Here is a 22,965-nt window from a genome sequence, read left to right as displayed (position 1 = left end):
ACATTTCACATAATTAAAGCCTCTCTAAGAAGAAACAGATTTTGGCAGTGAGTGGGAGGTGAAAATAGGACTGTTGCCGAAAATAAAAATTCATACAAAATCAATAAAATTATAAAGTATAGAAGATAAAAAAACAAAACACTTTAATTGGAATGTGTCGTGCACACAATACCCATGCCTAGCCCCCCTCTCGATGGAGCTGGTTTAACCTCCTACACGTTACTAATTTTATTACTTAGAGCTAGAACTTCAGATTTCATCACCGTTAGGTTGTACATTTTATCACTTAGCAGGTTAATATCTTTTTCTCTGTTCAGTAGGTCGGATGCCAAGCGGCCGATCCTCAGAGACAGATCGTTTATCATGGCTTCTAAATAGGCAAAGTCCTTCTTGATTGTGAGGACTTTGGGCTTGAGTTCATTGGCAAAGTTTACGGCCTGTAAGACCTTCAACCTGTCGCTCTCTAGACTGGAGAGTTTATCGGAGTTGTCCGTGAAATTGCCCTTGAGCTCCATCAAACGTATCTTTAGAAGATCTATTCTGTCCGAATTTCTAGACACCGAGCTCTTCAGTGAAGTGATACGGTCAATGCTGCCGAATAAAGCATCTCCCATCCTCTCTGCCGTGTTCTTCTCAACTTTCTCTAATTTTTTCTCCAACTCATCCACTGAGTCAGTCATGGAAATAATATCCATCTCCATCCCCGATATCCTTCTCACATCCGTCTTTACGCTGGCTATCTTGTTGGAAACTTCTTTCGAGATACCTGTGGTGGTCTGCTCAACCTGAGAAATGGCTTGTTCAAGAGCGGTAAGGTTGACTTCCAGTTGGTCTCTTTTTGCCAAAATAAGACTTGTCCATTGCTTGATGTTGCCGATGTCTTTTTGCAACCGTTCCATGCGTTGTGTGATCTGAAGATCCTTTAGCTTGGTCATGGTTTGTGTGGTTTCTTCCATCTGAAAATTAAGTAAAGGATAATAATTATAGAAAAACAGTTTTTTTTAACTTTATAAATAATTGTCTGTTGTTAGGATGGGTAATCAAAGATTGATTGGCGAGGTCTAACGTCCAATCGATCAGCTGAATGATGGAGCCATTGTGATTCAGTAAATGCTATGTTCCTTCAGACTTTGGCTGTGCCTTGTATTGAATTGGACTAAACTGCAATTAGGGCTGTCGAGTCGGAATCGTGGAGTCGGAGGCCATTTTGGTGGAGTCGGTGTCATGGAAATTGAGGAGTCGGAGGTTTGACTTACCGACGCCACAGCCCTGGTAGGGCTGTGGAGTCGGAGCCCATTTTGGTGGAGTCGTAGTGATGGAAATTGAGGAGTTGGAGTTTTGACTTACCGACTCCACAGCCCTGACTGCAAAATCAGGTTCTACCACAACAAAAAGCACAAAGCTGTGGCAAAGGCTGTGCAAAGCCATGACTTTTTAGCTCTTTGATCAAAAAGCACTCAGTACCTTTTACGTTTTTATTGGACTTCATGTATTCATTGGTCGCAGTGCGCTGATGAATCGTGTGTGTATATTCTCCACATAGCGTATTTGTGCACCTGTGCATTAATACTAAAGGTATGTGGGTCCTATTTTTTCTTTTTTTGTGTAACAGATGATATCACATCTCACCCCCCCACTCTACATCCACTCACAATGACCTTTGCACATGATCATTAGATGCTTCAATACAAAAGATAGGGTCGGAATCAGTCTATTGCTGCTAATGTGCATGTGAATTTCCTGAAAAAAAAAAAAAAATAAGTATGAGTCTAGAATTTCCCCATGTGCTGTGAAAACTGCAAAATTTCTATTTTTCTTAACACAGACTGTGATAGTAAAGTAAAACTAAAAAAAGAACATACATAAAAAAAACACACATTTAAAGGGGTTATTTGGGACTATTTTTATAACTTACAGGCAGGTAGATGCTAATTATCTGTCCGTTCTGCCTGGCGCCTGCTCAGAGTGGTCATGGACCACTGTTGACAGCGATTCTGCTGCTTCCTTTGACCTCACATCAACAAAGCAGCCTCTTTCGGGCTGCTTTCTCGACAGTATGTGACTGCTGAATTTCTGCTAACTTACAGAGGGCTCTCCGCGGTGAAGAAGCAGGGAGCCATAGGTCAATCAGCATGATGTTGGCAGTAACGCCCCATCAACAGAGCAGAGTGGAAGAGAAACAGCTGCTCTGTCGACATGTCACTGTAAGCTGCAGAATCATTGGTAGGAGCGGTCTGTGCCTGCTCTGAGCCATAGAGATTGGCACCGTGCAGAACAAACAGCCAGGTACTTGGCAACTACCTGCCTGTAAGGTCTTAGGCCCATAAAAAAAATAGTCTCGGACAACCTCCTTAATATAACGCTGATTAAAATTGAAGGTCATTTTCTAATCAATCTTAAAAACACTTAACAAAATCCCATATTTAACACAATCTTACAGAATTATCGATGGGTAATATTATACTTGGTTCGCAGGTGTTTCTTTATTTTATTTTTTATATTCTCTAAAATCTTACTTGCTTTTTCAGCTGCTGCTTGGCATTGAGTACTGCTGCTTGGCTTCCGAACACCCAAGTCCTTCTCTTGCTCTTTAATTCCCAGTTTAATCTAATCTATTATACATGAAATACTATTATTATAGCCTAAAAAAAAATCTGGCATGTTCTTGGTCGTCTTTTCTAGGTCTTTTTGTAATATTTTACAATCAAGATGATTTAGAACATCTTAATAGACATGGTCCAATCTTAGTTTTTGGACTTGGTCCCATCGTAGCTTTTGGACATGCTGCTTGGAGTCTTACATGATGGGCTTTAATGCAAATCAATGGACGGCCACAGTTCTTGGCTTAATTTAACAAATGGGTGGGGTATTGGGGGGTTGAATCGATTTTTTACCGCAGTCTAACAGGGTAAAACAGGTTTATCGAATGCAGACGACCAATATATGGTAAATGATGAGCAGGGTAAGAACGTTATTTCAGTTTCCACAGCAACAACTCTCCGAAGAAGAGAACAAATGATCCATGCATTTTACACCAAGCTCGACATTAAAAAAAAATGTTCACGCGGCGCAGCAAGTTATGAAAATCTTCCTGTCTTTTGAAGAAGTTAATTATCAATACAATGGGATCCTCTGCTCAAGTCTCAAAATGATCCCCAAGGTGGTCGGATCCCCAACGATCGGAAAGTTGCGGTATCTCTTATCCTGTGGAAAAGACAACTCTTAAACTTAAGAACACCCCTTTAAGGTCGCCATTTCTTGGGCAGCATGAAAAGTGTGCCAAGATGGTCTCTGATTCTGGCGGGCTAGTTCTATTACACAGATATCCTACCGATTTGAATGGGCGCAGTACAATGCTACATTTCCCCTGTGGCGGCACTGCCGGAAAAATGAACACTTAAAGGGAAGCAATCACCAGAAAAGGATCTATTGTTTAAATAAAGTTGTGTTAAATATATATACCGTATATATTTTAAAACTGTTTGCCAGTTGTTTTTTAACATATCACAATGTGTATACTGCCTTGCGCAGTCGTGTACTATGGAGGACAGAGAATGAACTTCAATCCAATATTGTAGCCAGCATGCAGCCAGCGGGTAAGGAAAGGGTGAATCAAACACCCAAAAACCCCGCCTCCATGGCTGAAGATTGTTCCCTCCAAATTCAGGTGACAGTGTCCCTTTAACGTCAGCCAAAGCTGATGATCTCAACGGGCTCAGCCGACGGTCTAATGTGTATGGGAGCCTCCTAAAAGTTGATGTTACGGGAGAGAAGAATCCACCATGTACGATTCCTAACTACCGATCCTTTTGTTCTCTGTGAGATAAGCCGCCATCGGAAGAGTCTGGCAGGGGCTATCTCGTAGAGAACGCAAGAGCGTTCAGGATAGTCGGAAGCCAAATAATGGGCTGAATCATCATCAGCTGACAACAAAGGTGTATAGGAGGGCTTCACAGCTGGTTGTCCACGCTGAGGGACAACCAGCTGGTGGTAAGACCTGGGATCCTGGTAGTAGGACATTTTTGTGATCAGTTTATTTGTCAAAGAACCCTTCTTACTTGTAGGGGTTCTCCAAAGCAGAGAAGCCCTTTAAAAGTTGTATCGTAGCCGAAAATATCTACTGGATGAGTGATAAATGTTAACTTAGATCTAACCTTTGGGATCACCAATGACCACTAGAATGGGGGACACTGCCACCCAATTAGCTTCATGAACATGACAAGAACGTTGATTGGGGTGGTGGTTGAGTCTATGGAACTAACAAAAATAGGGAAACACAGTGCATGATCTTAACTGGCGAGACTTGCAACGATCAGTTGATCAGCAGGGTAGGCTTACCTACATTAGACCTCTGTATCCAAATAATTTTAGATCCTTAACTTTTATATTTCTTTGATAAGTGTAAAACTCAGCAGAAATTGCCAGTTTGTTCCCAGTGCTCACAGCTCCATTCCCTCCCTGTTTTTCTTAGGAAAGAATGGGATGTTTTCATTACTGGTTCATCTTGTCTGTCGTTCTGCCCCCGAGCTATTTTTAAGAACTACTTTTTTAGGAACCGGAACAGTGCCAGAAAAAAACGGAAATAAACATTCCACCCTAAATAATGGACCTATTAGTAGAAAACCTGATACCACAAGGCCTTTGGTGATGTTGCACCTGCTGTTTTTCCCAGAGACATACAGCTCACAAATACTATACTAGCATATAAAGAATACAGTACACTTAAGTTTTTCTCATTTTATTGCATTAAAAATAGAAGACATAAAAATATGTGCTCTGCGCAATGTAAAAAAAAATGTAAGGGGGTGTAAACTTTTGTAACTTTACTGAACTAAAAGTCTTGTCTCAAGCTCTTAAATGGTTAAAATTTACAAAGTGATTGTAAAAAAAAGCTACTTGGCAAAGTATTTTTTTTTAAGTAAAAATCCTCTAGAAAGGAGGCATTTTTAATTCTGACGTTTACAGCTCGTTGAATATAGTTACCGGCCAAACTCCATTGTCAGATCAGATTGACAGATTTAGGACACAATGCACTCCTATCCCACAGATGAAGACAGCAGCGGAAGCCCCCATGTCTTCTATTATATATATGCTCCAACCCCAGCGTCTCATGTGTGATGTATATGCTACAGCCCCAGTGTCTCCTGTGCGATGTATATGCTCCAGCCCCAGCGTCTCCTGTGTGATGTATATGCTCCAGCCCCAGCGTCTCCTGTGTGATGTATATGCTACCGCCCCAGCGTCTCCTGTGTGATGTATATGCTACAGCCCCAGCGTCTCTTGCGTGATGTATATGCTCCAACCCCAGCGTCTCCTGTGTGATGTATATGCTCCAGCCTCAGCGTCTCCTGTGTGATGTATATGCTACAGCCCGTGTCTCCTGTGTGATGTATATGCTCCAGCCCCAGCGTCTCTTGTGTGATGTATATGCTCCAACCCCAGCGTTTCCTGTGTGATGTATATGCTCCAGCCTCAGCGTCTCCTGTGTGATGTATATGCTACAGCCCCAGTGTCTCCTGTGTGATGTATATGTTCCAGCCCCAGCGTCTCCTGCGATGTTTAGACTATAAGCTTGTGAGAAGGGCCCTCACTCCTAAGTGTTGAACTACGTGTTACAATGTAACGTTATTGTCTGAACATGTCCCTGCTCATTTGTAAAGTGCTATGGAATATGTTGGCGCTATATAAGTAAAATTACTATTTATGTAATGCTCCTGCACCTGCATCTCCTGTGATGTATATGCTCCTGTCCCAGCTTATCCTGTGATGTATATGCTCCTGTCCCAGCGTCTCCTGTGATGTATATGCTCCTGTCCCAGCGTATCTAGTGATGTATATGCTCCTGTCCCAGTATCTCCTGTGATGGATATGCTCCTGTCCCAGTATCTCCTGTGATGTATATGCTCCTGTCCCAGTATCTCCTGTGATGTATATGCTCCTGTCCCAGTATCTCCTGTGATGTATATGCTCCTGTCCCAGTCTCTCCTTTGATTTATATGCTCCTGCCCCAGTGTCTTTTCTGATGTATATGCTCCAGCATCTTATTTATATGCTCTTGCCACATCGTCTCCAGTAATGTACTATATATGCTCCGGCTCCATTGTCTCCTATGTGATGTATATGCTCTCGCTCCACTGTTTCCTATGTGATGTATATGCTCTCGCTCCACTGTTTCCTATGTGATGCATATGCTCCTGCCCCACCATCTCAAATGTGATGTATATGCTTCTGCCACAGTGTCTCTCACGTGATGTATATGCTGCAGCCTCAGGGTCTCCTAAGAGATGTACATGCTCCAGCCCCAGTGTCTCCTATGTGATGTATGCTGCTGAACTATACTGCTTGTGCAAACTGTCAATCTTCAGGAGCATACCACCCCCTGCAGCCAGGAAGTCGGGAGGCAGAGGAGTGCTCTGCTCCTGAAGACAGAAGATTAGAACACTCCTTTAACTGCATGCTCGCAAACGCCAGAAGCCTGACAAACAAGATGGAAGAACTAGAAGCAGAAATATCTACAGGTAACTTTGACATAGTGGGAATAACCGAGACATGGTTAGATGAAAGCTATGACTGGGCAGTTAACTTACAGGGTTACAGTCTGTTTAGAAAGGATCGTAAAAATCGGAGAGGAGGAGGGGTTTGTCTCCATGTAAAGTCTTGTCTAAAGTCCACTTTAAGGGAGGATATTAGCGAAGGGAATGAGGATGTCGAGTCCATATGGGTTGAAATTCATGGAGGGAAAAATGGTAACAAAATTCTCATTGGGGTCTGTTACAAACCCCCAAATATAACAGAAACCATGGAAAGTCTACTTCTAAAGCAGATAGATGAAGCTGCAACCCATAATGAGGTCCTGGTTATGGGGGACTTTAACTACCCGGATATTAACTGGGAAACAGAAACCTGTGAAACCCATAAAGGCAACAGGTTTCTGCTAATAACCAAGAAAAATTATCTTTCACAATTGGTGCAGAATCCAACCAGAGGAGCAGCACTTTTAGACCTAATACTATCTAATAGACCTGACAGAATAACAAATCTGCAGGTGGTCGGGCATCTAGGAAATAGCGACCACAATATTGTACAGTTTCACCTGTCTTTCACTAGGGGGACTTGTCAGGGAGTCACAAAAACATTGAACTTTAGGAAGGCAAAGTTTGACCAGCTTAGAGATGCCCTTAATCTGGTAGACTGGGACAATATCCTCAGAAATGAGAATACAGATAATAAATGGGAAATGTTTAAGAACATCCTAAATAGGCAGTGTAAGCGGTTTATACCTTGTGGGAATAAAAGGACTAGAAATAGGAAAAACCCAATGTGGCTAAACAAAGAAGTAAGACAGGCAATTAACAGTAAAAAGAAAGCATTTGCACTACTAAAGCAGGATGGCACCATTGAAGCTCTAAAAAACTATAGGGAGAAAAATACTTTATCTAAAAAACTAATTAAAGCTGCCAAAAAGGAAACAGAGAAGCACATTGCTAAGGAGAGTAAAACTAATCCCAAACTGTTCTTCAACTATATCAATAGTAAAAGAATAAAAACTGAAAATGTAGGCCCCTTAAAAAATAGTGAGGAAAGAATGGTTGTAGATGACGAGGAAAAAGCTAACATATTAAACACCTTCTTCTCCACGGTATTCACGGTGGAAAATGAAATGCTAGGTGAAATCCCAAGAAACAATGAAAACCCTATATTAAGAGTCACCAATCTAACCCAAGAAGAGGTGCGAAACCGGCTAAATAAGATTAAAATAGATAAATCTCCGGGTCCGGATGGCATACACCCACGAGTACTAAGGGAACTAAGTAATGTAATAGATAAACCATTATTTCTTATTTTTAGTGACTCTATAGCGACAGGGTCTGTTCCGCAGGACTGGCGCATAGCAAATGTGGTGCCAATATTCAAAAAGGGCTCTAAAAGTGAACCTGGAAATTATAGGCCAGTAAGTCTAACCTCTATTGTTGGTAAAATATTTGAAGGGTTTCTGAGGGATGTTATTCTGGATTATCTCAATGAGAATAACTGTTTAACTCCATATCAGCATGGGTTTATGAGAAATCGCTCCTGTCAAACCAATCTAATCAGTTTTTATGAAGAGGTAAGCTATAGGCTGGACCACGGTGAGTCATTGGACGTGGTATATCTCGATTTTTCCAAAGCGTTTGATACCGTGCCGCACAAGAGGTTGGTACACAAAATGAGAATGCTTGGTCTGGGGGAAAATGTGTGTAAATGGGTTAGTAACTGGCTTAGTGATAGAAAGCAGAGGGTGGTTATAAATGGTATAGTCTCTAACTGGGTCGCTGTGACCAGTGGGGTACCGCAGGGGTCAGTATTGGGACCTGTTCTCTTCAACATATTCATTAATGATCTGGTAGAAGGTTTACACAGTAAAATATCGATATTTGCAGATGATACAAAACTATGTAAAGCAGTTAATACAAGAGAAGATAGTATTCTGCTACAGATGGATCTGGATAAGTTGGAAACTTGGGCTGAAAGGTGGCAGATGAGGTTTAACAATGATAAATGTAAGGTTATACACATGGGAAGAGGGAATCAATATCACCATTACACACTGAACGGGAAACCACTGGGTAAATCTGACAGGGAGAAGGACTTGGGGATCCTAGTTAATGATAAACTTACCTGGAGCAGCCAGTGCCAGGCAGCAGCTGCCAAGGCAAACAGGATCATGGGGTGCATTAAAAGAGGTCTGGATACACATGATGAGAGCATTATACTGCCTCTGTACAAATCCCTAGTTAGACCGCACATGGAGTACTGTGTCCAGTTTTGGGCACCGGTGCTCAGGAAGGATATAATGGAACTAGAGAGAGTACAAAGGAGGGCAACAAAATTAATAAAGGGGATGGGAGAACTACAATACCCAGATAGATTAGCGAAATTAGGATTATTTAGTCTAGAAAAAAGACGACTGAGGGGCGATCTAATAACCATGTATAAGTATATAAGGGGACAATACAAATATCTCGCTGAGGATCTGTTTATACCAAGGAAGGTGACGGGCACAAGGGGGCATTATTTGCGTCTGGAGGAGAGAAGGTTTTTCCACCAACATAGAAGAGGATTCTTTACTGTTAGGGCAGTGAGAATCTGGAATTGCTTGCCTGAGGAGGTGGTGATGGCGAACTCAGTCGAGGGGTTCAAGAGAGGCCTGGATGTCTTCCTGGAGCAGAACAATATTGTATCATACAATTATTAGGTTCTGTAGAAGGACGTAGATCTGGGGATTTATTATGATGGAATATAGGCTGAACTGGATGGACAAATGTCTTTTTTCGGCCTTACTAACTATGTTACTATGTTACTATGTAACTCTGTTTGTAAAGTTGCTTCAGTTCATTTTGGATGCATTAGAGCGAAAACATTGGTGACAAAGATGGACATACATGCAGAAAACATTCAGATTGGGACTAATCGCCGATCGAGTAAGACTGCATCCAATTCCACGCATTTTAAATTTTGGAATTAGCGCAAAATTGCTGGCAACTCCCCATCCACAGGAAATAACCGAAAAATTGCTACCACATTATGACCCCAGCTTGAGCCACTGTCTTGCTATCTTTTGCACAGGGGACGTGTTGGTAGTTGCAGTGTTAACTGTAAACTACATGACTCACGATGCTCCACCACACATCATAGTTTTGGAAGCTCATGCGTATCTGAACCACTTCAGGAGCAAAAGGATAAATATTTGGTGTCAATAATCAGCACAAAAGTTTAAAGGGTTTGTCCCATCTTCATTCATCAGGAGTACACCTCTCCTCTGCCTTTCTACTTGACAGGAGTCGGTGTGCTCCTGATCATTAACAATTCAGACCAGCATGGTTGCACTGCCACCTCAAACTGTGCACTCTTCTATGCTGCAAATTGAGGCAATGTCGGAGGAGACCATGGACACAAACTGCTTGCAGGCCCTACAACAAAGAGCATAAAAATGCTTTGCTCCTTGCCCACGACACCACCCAGCTGATAGCCAGCAGAAGAGGTCGATAACTTTGGCAACAAACTGTAAACAATAGAATTAAACATCCCTCCGTTCCTGAGAACAGAAAGGACTTTTAACAAGAGGCAAATTGCAAAGTCGTTTTTTTTTCTTTTTTTTTACAGGCACTTTGCAATTTTTACTCATTTGAGAAGATGGGACAATCCCTTTAAAAATAAATATAATATATATATTATATATATATATATATATATATATATATATATATATATATATATATCATACATATATATCTCAACTAGCCAACAATTTATTTCCTAAAAGTCCAAATTTCTCTAAATTAGCTTCATACTATATATTTTTGCTAATTGTATTTCATAAGCTCCAAAGCTCCCCCTACTGGTGGCGGCAAGTATCCAAAATCATAATGGTTACCGGTACGTCTACTTTTTTTTAAACAGAAAAATGGTGCTCCAATCTTTTTATTGATCTATTAAGAAACTGATCAGTGCAAAATGTCTGGTATTAAAAAAAAGCTAATACGGTAATTCTCTTTAAACCCGACACAATGGAGATATTGTTCCCAGCACAAAAGTCACATAACACTGATTAATTGTGTGCAACACCCCATTGGGGAGCGCATCTCGTAGTCACATGTCATTCCTTCCGTAATCAGAGACTTGCCAGAAGATTATCTGGTATTAAAATTGGTTAAATGGGAAGAATACTGTTGAAATGGTCAAATTTTGGCGAAAGGGGTAGACTGATGCCACCCACTTGGGTCCATGGATTGGCAGATGTATGCATGTTTCTAGTGCCCTAAAAAAGGATAAAAAAATATATATATTTTTCGGCCTTTAAGTTTCATCGTAACTGTTATCTGATTCCTTCTCTTCTGAAAGAGATTTGTCGTCAAGTTTGGACAAAATATTTGTTTTTTCCTTCAATACTGAGACTTCATTTTGAAGTTTTAGGATACTGTTATCGTACTGCATCCTTTCCAGGGCATGCTGGATCTCCAAAGTCTCGGTAATGATTTTCAGCAAGTTGTCCTCCGTATTAAAAACTTGCTCGGTCAATGCATTCATCTTTTTCTCCAGGTCCTGCATCTCATTAGACACCTTCAGAAGGCTACGTACAGCCGAGTCGATCGTTGGCAGATTCTTGATGCATTCCGTCAGTTTAGGTTGGAATTCTTCCATGTTCTTTCGGACTTTATTGTTCAGATCGGCTAAGCCATTCTGCTCTTTTTCCAGCTCCTTGACAGCGTTATGATCCCATTCCAGAACGTCAGAAATCCGCTGAAGGTCATCGCCTTCCTGGGTTTTCACCGTTCTAAAATTGCGGAGAGTCCCCGATTCAAACTCTTTAAGTTTCTCGGAGAGCTGCTTGAGTGTTTGGTCAGCAGAGTTGATCTTCAAGGTCATTTGGTTACGGAAAGACTTGGTTTCCGAGTTGACAGAGTCAGATTCGAGCTTCATCTCATCAAGACTCTTCTTCCATGAATCGGTGACGTTCTGAAACCTCAGGTTGATAGTCTGCATCTTTTCAGAGAGAGATAGCTCATGGACTTGGATGTGATCGATATCGGTATAGAGGTTAGTCAACTGTTGCTGCAAGTTGCTCACTAGAGAAGATGACGATGTCGCTTCTGCTAGGACCTCATCGGTAGACTTGAGCTGTAAGAGAAGGTCCATGTGCTTAATGTAAAGCAATGTAATGTATGAAAGTTAAAAAAAAATCCATAAACAGTGTCATCATAAGGAACGAAAATATGAGATTTGGCTTCCATCAATCAGGAGCCACATTTTAACCTTTTTTTAGGCTTTCGAACACATAGACCTTCTCCACCGATAGGTAGACATGGAAGAGCAGAAAATGAAGACAATAAAGTTGACCAAAGTGGACTGAAGAAAGTTCTCAAATATGGAGTCAGGGTCATATGAGGTATCTATGTAGAACTGCACGGAAAGTTAGGTCACATGCAGCAGAAGAAGGAGGAAGCACCATTCGTGAGAACCTACAACCACCAGTCAAGAGGAGAGAACTTTGGCCTTGTGGTTTCCAAGGCTATGTTCACACTAATTGTTTTTGAGGATTTAAAAACCATGGAGATATTCAAAGGAAAACTACACCAAGAAACGCTCATTTTTTTGGAGGGGGAGTGTTTGGAAAAGATTTTAATTTCCGAAAAATGTTTTGAACAATTTTCGAAGTTTTTGTTTTCTTTGCAGCCTTTTGATTAGACAGTATTTAATTTTAGGAGGTTTCCTTCAGGATCTGCTTCAAAAAAGCACCATATACATTTTTTTTTACCATCAAGGCATTTAAAAAAAAAAAAAAGATCAAGAAACTCCTCATGTGAACATTAGCCAGACAGATGTGAGATGATAACAAGGGGAACACTCAAGTAGACATGGACCTACCATGTATTAAATAGTTCCATATTTATTTGAAAAAAAGTGTAATCCCACATTTCTCCTGTAGAGGCGCTGCAGGAAAAACATGTGGCTGCAGCTTCAGAAACGTGATCTACCATGATCAGTTGATCAGTGGAACCAGCTTGATTTTAGAAAATGGATTTCAAGCTGTGACAAAACATTTAAGGTAGTTTAACCGTAACTCTGAGCCCCACTCCATTCTGACTGATAATATGAATCGAATGTCAGTGAACACATAAGCTCCAAGCAAAGTGTGGCAATACTGCAGCCATGAAGTGTAATTCTATGGTAATTGTGGTGCCAACCAGACAGGGAGCTTAAGGATTAACTTCTACATCTGTTTTGTGTTAGTTCCCTGGGTAGGGCTGCTGTCTATTTAAATTCCTGAATCGCTGTTCTACACTGCCAGTTATAAAGTTCAGCTTGACCTGGTTCACATCCCTGCGCTCTGCTCCTGTGGTGTTATTGAGTATTCTACTTTCTGACTTTGGCTTGTATTCTGACCATCCAATTGTGTGTCTGATTTTGACCTGATACGCTGCTGCTATGCAGGTAGATGCAGCTCCACTAGATGGCAATAGAGAGGAGGGAGGACTGCTAACAGCAGCGAGGTCACCACCAGGTGGCAGCGGAATAGTAAAACAAGCCGGGTCGATTTTAGTCTGTAGCGCAGTACCAAAGGAATAACCAAGCACAGAGTCAGAAACAAGCCAAATGGATCAATACTGGTCAGGAGCAGATATGCCAAAGACAAGAGACAAAACAGTAGGTCAGAATCCAAGCCAAGTCAGGTACCAGGGAATACTAACACGAAAGGGGAACACAGAATCGGGATGGGAAGAGGAGAATAAACAGACACGGGTACAGTCAACAAAAGCAGCAGGACGAATCAGGGTACGCAGAGTCAGCTACACACGCCGTAGGCAGAAACTATAACTGACACCACCTGCAGGATGCAGTGGAGAGAAATAGCCGACCTGACGCCAGAACGAGGCAGAGAAAAGTTAACTCTTGACAAGATCAGACCGGGAAAGAGAGACACGATACAAAACCCGGCCTGGATCATGACAGACCTCCTGGTAATGACCAAGCTTTATGACAATTTTTTGCCACCAGACCGCTCCACCGGCCAGCAGAAACTCCGAAGATCGAGCCGAGAGACCCCTGTAAAAGGAATAAAGGCTGAAGTCTTCTGGTAGAAAGAGTGGCTAGCAATAAGCCTGTCTATGAAACGCCTACTTGCCAGACTTCCACGCAATGTGACAATTCTGTGTGTAAGGATATTTTTTCTGCCAAGAACCAGACAGCAAAAACCACATATAGTTTACCTACAAATTGCAGCAATTTGCAGGAAAACCATGAACGTTTTTTGCCCGGCAGGCTATAGCCTAATCCTTTATGCTGATAATAGTGGCTGAAAATGATTAGTGCTAAATATAAAGCACAGCTGACAAGGAACCAAGACTTTGAAAATGGAAAGGAATTGATAAACAATTTTTTTTATACATAAATTTGCACGACTTTTCACTATGCAAGAAAAAACGGAAACCTCCATTAAAGCCTCTTTTTCCTATGCCCCGAAAACTGTAATTACACCATATTATAATAAAACCAAATGATACATTTTTCAGGAGTTGTAGAAGCCTCCTTCATTATGTCACAACCATAGAAATCTAATCTAGGCCTCATGTAAGATTCATGCAGTCTGGATATTGTGTCTCAGGGTGAAGAAATAGGAGACGGAGTGAAGTGGATACAGGAAATGCCCTGCAAGGAGCGGACACTGATTCACCATAATTAACATAAATGAATCATTATTTTTTCTCATTACATAAAATTACTATGTGATTATGCGATGCCAAGAAGAAGATGACCGGCCGGTTGGGTACCATTCCTATTTGTGCAGCATAGGGACACCGTGGTAAGGACTGCTACTGAGCTAGGTTAACATGGGGGGGGGTCTTATTTTGACATGAACATCATTAAAGTGAATCAGTCAGAAGGCTTAGGCTATGTAATCTGAAAGCATCATGAGAGCCCGATTTCAGCGATATGTCACTTGCTCAGCAGCTTGCTGTAATTTCAATACAATCAGTGTTTTATCAACAGGAGATCATCACTGCAGGACTAAGTGTCATGTGCAAGGTAGTCCAGGTAATCTGTAACTCTGCCCCCACCACTGATTGGTCACTTGCTGACAATGTACACAGAAAGCTGCCAATCAGGAGTGTGGGCGGGGTTATACACAGCTCGGCATTCATTGCATTGCTAGATCTACCGGAGAGAAAACAGGGATTTTATCAAAACTGCACCAAGCAGCCCAGTAAGTGACACATCGCTGGAATCAAGGTCTCTGCCCCTACATCATGATGGTCTCAGATTTCATAGCAACGGTCTGCTGACAGATTCCCTTTAACTTACCTACATGTGACCTAGAATTGATGGCCTGCCTTATGAGAAAGTGCAGGAAACTTGTGAACATTAGTTGTGCTGTGCATAACACCTTTATATCCATATTTTTTTTTAGCGTCACAGCTCTAACCTATGCACACACAGAGTGTAAAAAGATCTTTCAGTTTTTTATTAGTCGCCACTAGGGGGGGGCTTACCGCATATTATTTCTTTACTAAGTTGAACTTGATACTGTCCTTTTAACACACTTTGCATAAATCAACACCTAGCTCACTGTGGAATCAGATGACAGCTGCCTATTGAAGTCTATGGAAAAAGGAAGGAGTTGTAGAGTGACGTATCTGCTTTCTAGTAAGTGTTTTATCTCATCCCAGTGTTGGATTCACAGCTGCACTGCTCAGTAATGCAGTATATCTTCCAAGCTGATTCTACATGGAGACAGGTCTGTGCGTATTGTGTATAGGAGACGAATCAGATGACAGCTGCCTATTGAAGTCTATGGAAAAAGGAAGGAGTTGTAGAGTGACGTTATCTGCTTTCTAGTAAGTGTTTTATCTCATCCCAGTGTTGGATTCACAGCTGCACTGCTCAGTAATGCAGTATATCTTCCAAGCTGTTTCTACATGGAGACAGGTCTGTGCGTATTGTGTATAGGAGACGAATCAGATGACAGCTGCCTATTGAAGTCTATGGAAAAAGGAAGGAGTTGTAGAGTGACGTTATCTGCTTTATAGTAAGTGTTTTATCTCATCCCAGTGTTGGATTCACAGCTGCACTGCTCAGTAATGCAGTATATCTTCCAAGCTGTTTCTACATGGAGACAGGTCTGTGCGTATTGTGTATAGGAGACGAATCAGATGACAGCTGCCTATTGAAGTCTATGGAAAAAGGAAGGAGTTGTAGAGTGACGTATCTGCTTTCTAGTAAGTGTTTTATCTCATCCCAGTGTTGGATTCACAGCTGCACTGCTCAGTAATGCAGTATATCTTCCAAGCTGTTTCTACATGGAGACAGGTCTGTGCGTATTGTGTATAGGAGACATCAAGGCAGCTAATCGTCTCTCTCTAGGTCAGAGAGAGCTGAAAATTAGAGAAAGAAAATTGGAGTAAAATACAGGATACAAGTGATATATATTAGAACATGACAGATTGTTCTGAATTTACCTGGAACAACTGATGTTTCATATAGAAAAATCCTATGCGGATTTGCAAAAAAATCTGCAGCAGAAATCTGACGCTGAACCTAGGAACTCACTGCTGATTTGCAGTATGACATGCGGTAGATCCCTTAAACTGGTTAAAAAGGAGCTAATGAACACGTTACTAACCCATCGTGGACTCCACTTACATACGTGATCCGTCGCTCATGTTTTCTTTATTTTTCCTACCAGGCAAATATCAAATTTGTGCGCAAAAATATATGCCATGGAATAAGAGGCGGATTTCGTGCAGATTTTGGGGTGGATTATGGCCCGAAAATCCATATAAAGATTCCACTGCGTGAACATATATAGACCAACAGGAGATTAGAAAAGAAGATTTAACCATGCCGATATTTCATTAATAAAAAAATATACAGTATCGCCCCTTTTCGAAATTTGGTACAACTCAATTATCAAGATCATTATTACTATTTTTTGTCTTCAAAATATACCACTTACAGGGATGTATTCACATTTGTCAGATTTGTCGCAGACATTTTTGCCGAGGATTTGCATGAGTGAACCATCTGTGTGTACTGATCCACATCAGTAGAGGATGACGGTGATAGAAAACAATTCCATCGCGCAGATGGTTTCAGCTTTGCCACAAGGTAATCTATAGAGAGTAAGTAAGGGGAAAAATAAAGGATGATCCAGGAAAGCTCCTTAAACGCTGACCTCTGATTTCCTATATCCCACTGTCTGACGAGGCCAATGGCTAAAAAAAAAACTTTGGAAGACAAATAACTTAAAGTCCTGTCCCCAAATGTAGCTTAGTGTAAAAAAAAAAAAAAAAAAATACTTTTTTTTTTTAAACTTTACTTTGCTCACCCTCCCCAGGTCCAACACAGAGTCTCCGCTGCTGCCTTGGTCTATTTTGTTTGTCTGCAATGCTAACGTCACAAGCCACTGAGTTCAGTGATTGGTTGCAGCATTGTCAGCGCTGTAGAAAGACAGAAACCGGGCCAGGAGTGTTGACACAGTACTGGACCTGAGAGGAAGTAATTTTGCTTCTATTGAAGCCCCTTATGTGTTCTCACCCACTACAATACCTTTTTTTATAGCCCCCAAAGAGTATGATGGCCCAAAAATGCCCCGCATATAAAGTATGATAGCTTCAAAGTGAATCTCCCAAACAGCATGATGCCCCCATAGTTGCTCCACACGGTATGATGTCCCTTAGTATGATGCTCTCCACACAGTACTATGTTCCACACACGATATGATGTCCCCCAGAGTACCCCGCACAGTATGATGTTCCCCACAGCCCCCCACAGTATGATATCTCGAGAAGCCCCCACAAAGTATGAGGTTACCCACAGAACCTCCACACAGTATGATGTCACCTACAGCTACCTACGTGATATGATGTCCCCCGCAGTGCCACCCCAAACACAGTATGGTCCCCACAGCCCCCACGCAGTATATCTCGAGAAGCCCCACAAAGTACAGTATATCACCCACAGAACCCCCACACAGTATGATGTCCCCTACAGCTACCTACATGATATGATGTCCCCAGTAGCCACCCACACACAGTATGAAGTCCTCCAAAGCGCCACCTCCCCACACAGTATAATGTTCCCCACAGCTCCCTACGCAGTATGATATCTCGAAAAGCCCCCCACATAATATGATGTCCCCCACAGCCCCCTACACAGTATGATGTCCCTCACAGCCCCCTTATACAGTATGATGTCCCTCACAGCCCCCCACACAGTATGATGTCCCCAACGGCCCCCTACACACTATGATGACCCCCACCAGTCACCCATACACAGTATGATGTCCTCCACAGCATCGCCTACACACAGTATGAGGGCCCCACAGCCTCCCTTACAGTATGATGTCCCCCACAGCTTCCCTTACAGTATGATGTCCCCCAAAGCCTCCCTTACAGTATGATGTCCCCCACAGCCTCCCTTACAGTATGATGTCCCCCAGTCTCCCTTACAGTATGATGTCCCCCACAGCCTCCCTTACAGTATGATGTCCCCCAGTCTCCCTTACAGTATGATGTCCCCCACAGCCTCCCTTACAGTATGATGTCCCCCACAGCCTCCCTTACAGTATGATGTCCCCCACAGCCTCCCTTACAGTATGACGTCCCCCACAGCCTCCCTTACAGTATTACGTCCCCCACAGCCTCCCTTACAGTATGATGTCCCCCACAGCCTCCCTTACAGTATGATGTCCCCCACAGCCTCCCTCACAGTATGACGTCCCCCACAGCCTCCCTTACAGTATGATGGCAAACAAAGTTCCCAACACACTGCAGGATGCTCCCATAAGCAATTACAAGAACTGACTGATAAACCTACTCACTACTAGTCCAGTTCCCCCAATGCACGGCTTCGGCCTGTGCTGTGTGCGGACTGAGGCTCCACACAGCAGGCGTGATCTACTGACATCATCACACTCACTGCACTGAGTATAAGATGCACAGGCTACATGGTGGAAGAGGGAGCAGATGGCTCCCTGTTTCACCATTGTATCTACATCCTAAGGATGCAGATACCGTTGAGATGGAAATGTCCAGCATGGTGGTACGCCACTGCCCACTGCCTGCTGGGGAAAACATGGGTATTCCTGGCTTGGATGATCTCCTTAGTCATAGTTTGAGGCTGTTAAGTGGGCTAACATTGACTTACAGGATAGCTACCTATAGGTGGCACTAGAGAGACCGTTTTCTTTCGGGGGGGGGGACTTATTGCCGATCCGGTAAGAATCTCATCAGCCAGATCTCCTCGAGCAGAACCAGCCAAAGCATACCGTTACTCTGAAATCAGAGTACCTCGTCATCCAGAAAGATGAAGGAGTGAATTTTTGATTGGACTATAGGGCAGCCTTTCGATGGTGAGGAGGAGTAGTGGTCTCCTAATTTTTGGGGGTCAAACATTTAGCCAAAAGGATTTTGATACAACTTTATGCCAAAACTGTGGGGAAAAAAATAAAAATTACCTTTCCGAATATCTGGCTGACTTTTTCTTCCAGCTCTTGTAGCGCTGACGACTCAGAGCGCAGAGACTGAAGCTTCTGCTCCAAGATGGTGAAGTTCTGAGACTGCTGAAACACGATCCTGAAACGTGCGGCGAAATATTAATGGCGAGCGATGACGCAAAAACATAAAATATATGACTAAACTGTGAACCCAAAGCAAACTCTTCAACATGGCCCCTAATTATCAGGTGTTTCTTTAAAGTACTGGCCTTCTCACATGGACCACAGGGTTGTTTTGAGCCCCTCTAGCCTCCAGGTGCGAGTAAACGCTTAGACGCTATGGCTGCCACTGACTTTGGCATCTAAGGGATTAAAATGTTATTGGGCTTCAACGCGGAGCGTTCACAATAACCTGATAATACACCAAGATGCCACAACCGTCTCCGCACCTTGAAGTGCTATTCTAGATAGGGGCGGGAAGGGTTAGTTTAAAAGAAAAATCCATTTAGGGAATTTTCAGAGTCCTCTGTTCAGGACTCATCTCTTGGTCAGGATGGAGAGTAGTTAGAAAGAGCGTCTATAACTTTGGAGGACTGTCTGTCTGTAATGCTTCATTTCCCCTGCGGGGGAGCTGTAGGGAAACTGAACGCTTATTGCCAGGTTTCCCCAAGTTTGATAAAAGGCGACCCTTTACTTATTATCGACTATGACTAGTAAGGATTGTCTAAAGTGGATTTCCCCTGTAAATGTAGGGTCTCGTTAAGACATCTTCTGTCCACGTACCTTACTAGGTAAAAGGATTGGCGCTCGGGATGCCTCTATGAGCCAGAAGCAGCACCAATTTCACCCACAAGCTGTATATGGTATTGTCACTCAACTGAGTTGCAATACCAGGCACGGCCATAGACAGAAGTGGCGCTGTTTCTTTAAAATGACCATTTTTGCATTGAAACAGGCATGCCCCCCTTCACTCCAATAGTCCGAATGTGGATGTAATACTTGATGGCGCACAATCAATTACCCCACACTTTAAAGGGGTTCTTCGGTTAAAACAAGTTATTGCCTATCTCCTATAGGTGATAACTTATAGATCAGTGGGGAGCCGAGCGCTGGGACCCGCAATGGGGAACTTTTATCCGTTTCAGTATGGCGTAGTGGTCGGCCGAGCGCACTGTCACTCCATCTTAACGGGGATATTAGGTACCAGTTCCGCAGATTGGTGCAGGTCCTAGTGGTGTAGATGATAACTTGTTTTTACCGGAGAACCCCTTTAAGCTGGCCATGACATTTGTGTTACCCAGCATTCTGATATTTAAAGGGGTTTTAAGCTGGCCATGACATTGTGTTAACCAGCATTCTGATATTTAAAGGGGTTCGCCATAACTTTTTCATTGATGGCCTATCCTTAGGAAAGGCCATCAATATCTGATCGGTGGAGGTCCGACTCCTGGCACCTCCACCTATCAGCTGTTACTGGAGCTTGAAGTTTTCATATGCTGCCAGAACACAGCAGCGCCATCATTTCTATAATGGCCGCGACCAGGTACTGCAGATCCACCCCTTATTCGTTTGAATAGCAGCATATGAAAACTTCCGGCTGATTGGCGGAGGTGCTGGCTGTCTCTTCCCCACCGATCAGACATTGATGGCCTTTCCTAAGGGTTGGCCATCAGTAAAAAAAAAGTAGTGGCTGACCCTTTTAACTATGGGGGAACTGATTGTTAAAAGGGGTCTCCTACAAATAGCAATAATCACCTGCCCAAAGGCTAGATGATAAATGTCTGATCACTGAGACCACCGCCAGTCACTAGAATGGGGGTCCAGAGCCCCCTCTCCGTCCTCATTACATATCCGAAGTGAAAGGGAGTTTGCATGGGACTGCGGTCAAACATACGCACCAATATACACATGCTTTATAATATATGGACACCTTCAGGAGCTATTTTGATTTATTAAATGGATGTATTTTTTTGCTATTGGCTTTCATTAAAAATGTTTTCGCCGTTTGCCTTCTACAGCCTCTGTCTTGCACCGTCTATTTGCGGCTGCAGAATGAGTTAACTAAGAATCCAACAGTGAGATTAGCACTCTTCTATTTCTTCTTCTGAGCTCCTCTCATCTGAGTTACGACCACAGGAAAGTGGAGATGAACTTAATGGTCATAAATCAGCCGAGAGGACTCGAAAAGAAGCAAGATGAGAGTCGCACACTCTCTCCTTTTAAAACGGGCTCACTGATGGATTCTCAGTTGACCTATTCTGCAGCCAGCAATAAAAAAAAAAAAAAAGAATACATCACAGAACAAAAAAAAACAGCCAACACAGGTAAGGTGGTTCATGGAGGGGGTGGCTGACTAGTAAATCTGGCTGCCTTTTTCCTGCTAATTTTGCTGTGTGTTTTTTTCTGCTGTTTTTTTTTTTTGTATCCTTTCGCTGTGTTTTTTTTTCCATTTTTTTTCTGCTATTTTTTGGCATCCTTTCACTGTTTTTTTTCCCATTTTTTTCAGCTTTTTTTTGCGCCCTTTCGCTGTTTTATTTCTGCTATTTTTTTGAGTCCTTTCGCTGTTTTTTTTCGGCTATTTTTTGCATCCTTTCGCTGTGTTTTTTTCCATTTCTTTCTGCTGTGTGTTTTATTTCTCCATTTTTTTCTGCATCCTTTTGCTGTGTGTTTTTTTTTTCCATTTTGTTCTGCTATTTTTGCATCCTTTCGCTGTGGGTTTTTTCCCATTTTTTTCTTCTATTTTTTTGCTGTGTTTTATTTTTCCATTTTTTTCTGCTATTTTTTGTGCATCCTTTCGCTTTTTTTTTTTTTTCATTTTTCCTTGTATTTCTTGCATCCTTTCGCTGTGGTTTTTCCCCATTTTTTTTCTTCTTTTTTTTGTTTTTTTTTGCTGTGTTTTATTTTTTCATTTTTTTCTGCTATTTTTTGTGCATCCCTTCGCTTTTCTTTTTTTCATTTTTCCTTCTATTTTTTGCATCCTTTCGCTGTGATTTTTTTCGGCTATTTTTTTTTTTGCATTCTCTCGCTGTGTTTTTTTTTTCCAGTAATAGACATTGCGACAAAGAGGCTGTAGGAAGCAAACTGTGCATCGTTTTTAAGAAAATGCCAAAAACACATGCACATAAGCAAAAATCTAAATGAAATTTTGCTCCTAAGGGCTCATTCAGACGTCTGTGGCAGTCGGACCTCTAATGCACGGACTGGCCGGCGGCTTTCCCTACCAGAGCGTCACAGCTTCATATATTTCTATGCGGCTGTCTCGCTCGGGTCGGGGGAGCCGCCGGCCGGTCCGTGCATCAGCGGTCCATGTTCGGAGAGTTTGCACAGACGTCTGCAGGAGCCTTGAGGTGAAGACCCTCGGTTAGCACCCGAGCATGCTTGGATAACGCCTTATCTGCGCCATATATACTGTATATATATATATATATATATATAAGCCACGCTAACGGACTATGGCAGGATTACGGTACGCGCCACACTTACCACGTTAGCGCCACGCACACCGCCAGACACAAGGAGCACAGCGCCGTCCGGAAATCAAGACATGACGATCCGCCGCCCGAAACCGATACGCGATCCGCCATCTTCTTGGCCTTCTCGTCCGCAGACCGCTGCCACGATCCCGCTCCGTCCTTGGTGCCCGGAGAAGCCCCTTTCTTCCTTTGCTTCGCTTCACTGGACATTATGGGATGTTCTTTAGAAATAACTAAAATCTATATGAATACGCTGTCCCTATAGGAAGGTCCAGCAGGCCTACAACATCATTGCGGGCGGATGACAGGGATCCTAAAAATAAAAAAAAAAAGTTTTTACAAAGTTTTGAGTTTGCAAAGTGAGTGAAACTTGGAAAAAAAAAAAAAGTAGAATAACTGTGTTGCTATGATACAGAAAAACTCCTCCCAGCCTCAGCTGCAGAAAATCCCTCCCTGTGTATGTGGCAGCCAGGCACAATAAGCCACAGGCTGAGGGGACGGGGGCAGATTCGGACCAAA

General features: G+C 42.5%; 1 protein-coding gene across 2 annotated transcripts; it reads right to left on the bottom strand.

The window, feature by feature from the left end:
* Positions 1–119: 119 nt before the first annotated feature.
* On the bottom strand, positions 120–22,909 carry IKBIP (IKBKB interacting protein). Of its 2 annotated transcripts, none has more exons than XM_069763466.1 (3): positions 22,457–22,909; positions 18,995–19,112; positions 120–956 (listed from the first exon to the last, which is right to left on the bottom strand). In XM_069763466.1, exons 1-3 carry the CDS (start codon positions 22,654–22,656, stop codon positions 213–215), a joined length of 1,062 nt encoding a protein of 353 aa, XP_069619567.1. In that variant the 5' UTR covers positions 22,657–22,909; the 3' UTR covers positions 120–212. The 2 variants fall into 2 exon arrangements, with proteins under 2 accessions (XP_069619567.1, XP_069619566.1); XM_069763465.1 differs by lacking the exon at positions 120–956 and adding an exon at positions 10,447–11,658 and having other exon boundaries at positions 22,457–22,901.
* Between the last annotated feature and the right edge of the window lie 56 nt (positions 22,910–22,965).

The sequence above is a fragment of the Ranitomeya imitator genome, chromosome 4 (assembly GCF_032444005.1).
Source record: "Ranitomeya imitator isolate aRanImi1 chromosome 4, aRanImi1.pri, whole genome shotgun sequence".
NCBI classification, from domain to species: domain Eukaryota; kingdom Metazoa; phylum Chordata; class Amphibia; order Anura; family Dendrobatidae; genus Ranitomeya; species Ranitomeya imitator.
The sequence above is the reverse complement of the archived record's forward strand: the minus strand, read 5'-3'. Positions and strand labels throughout refer to the sequence as shown.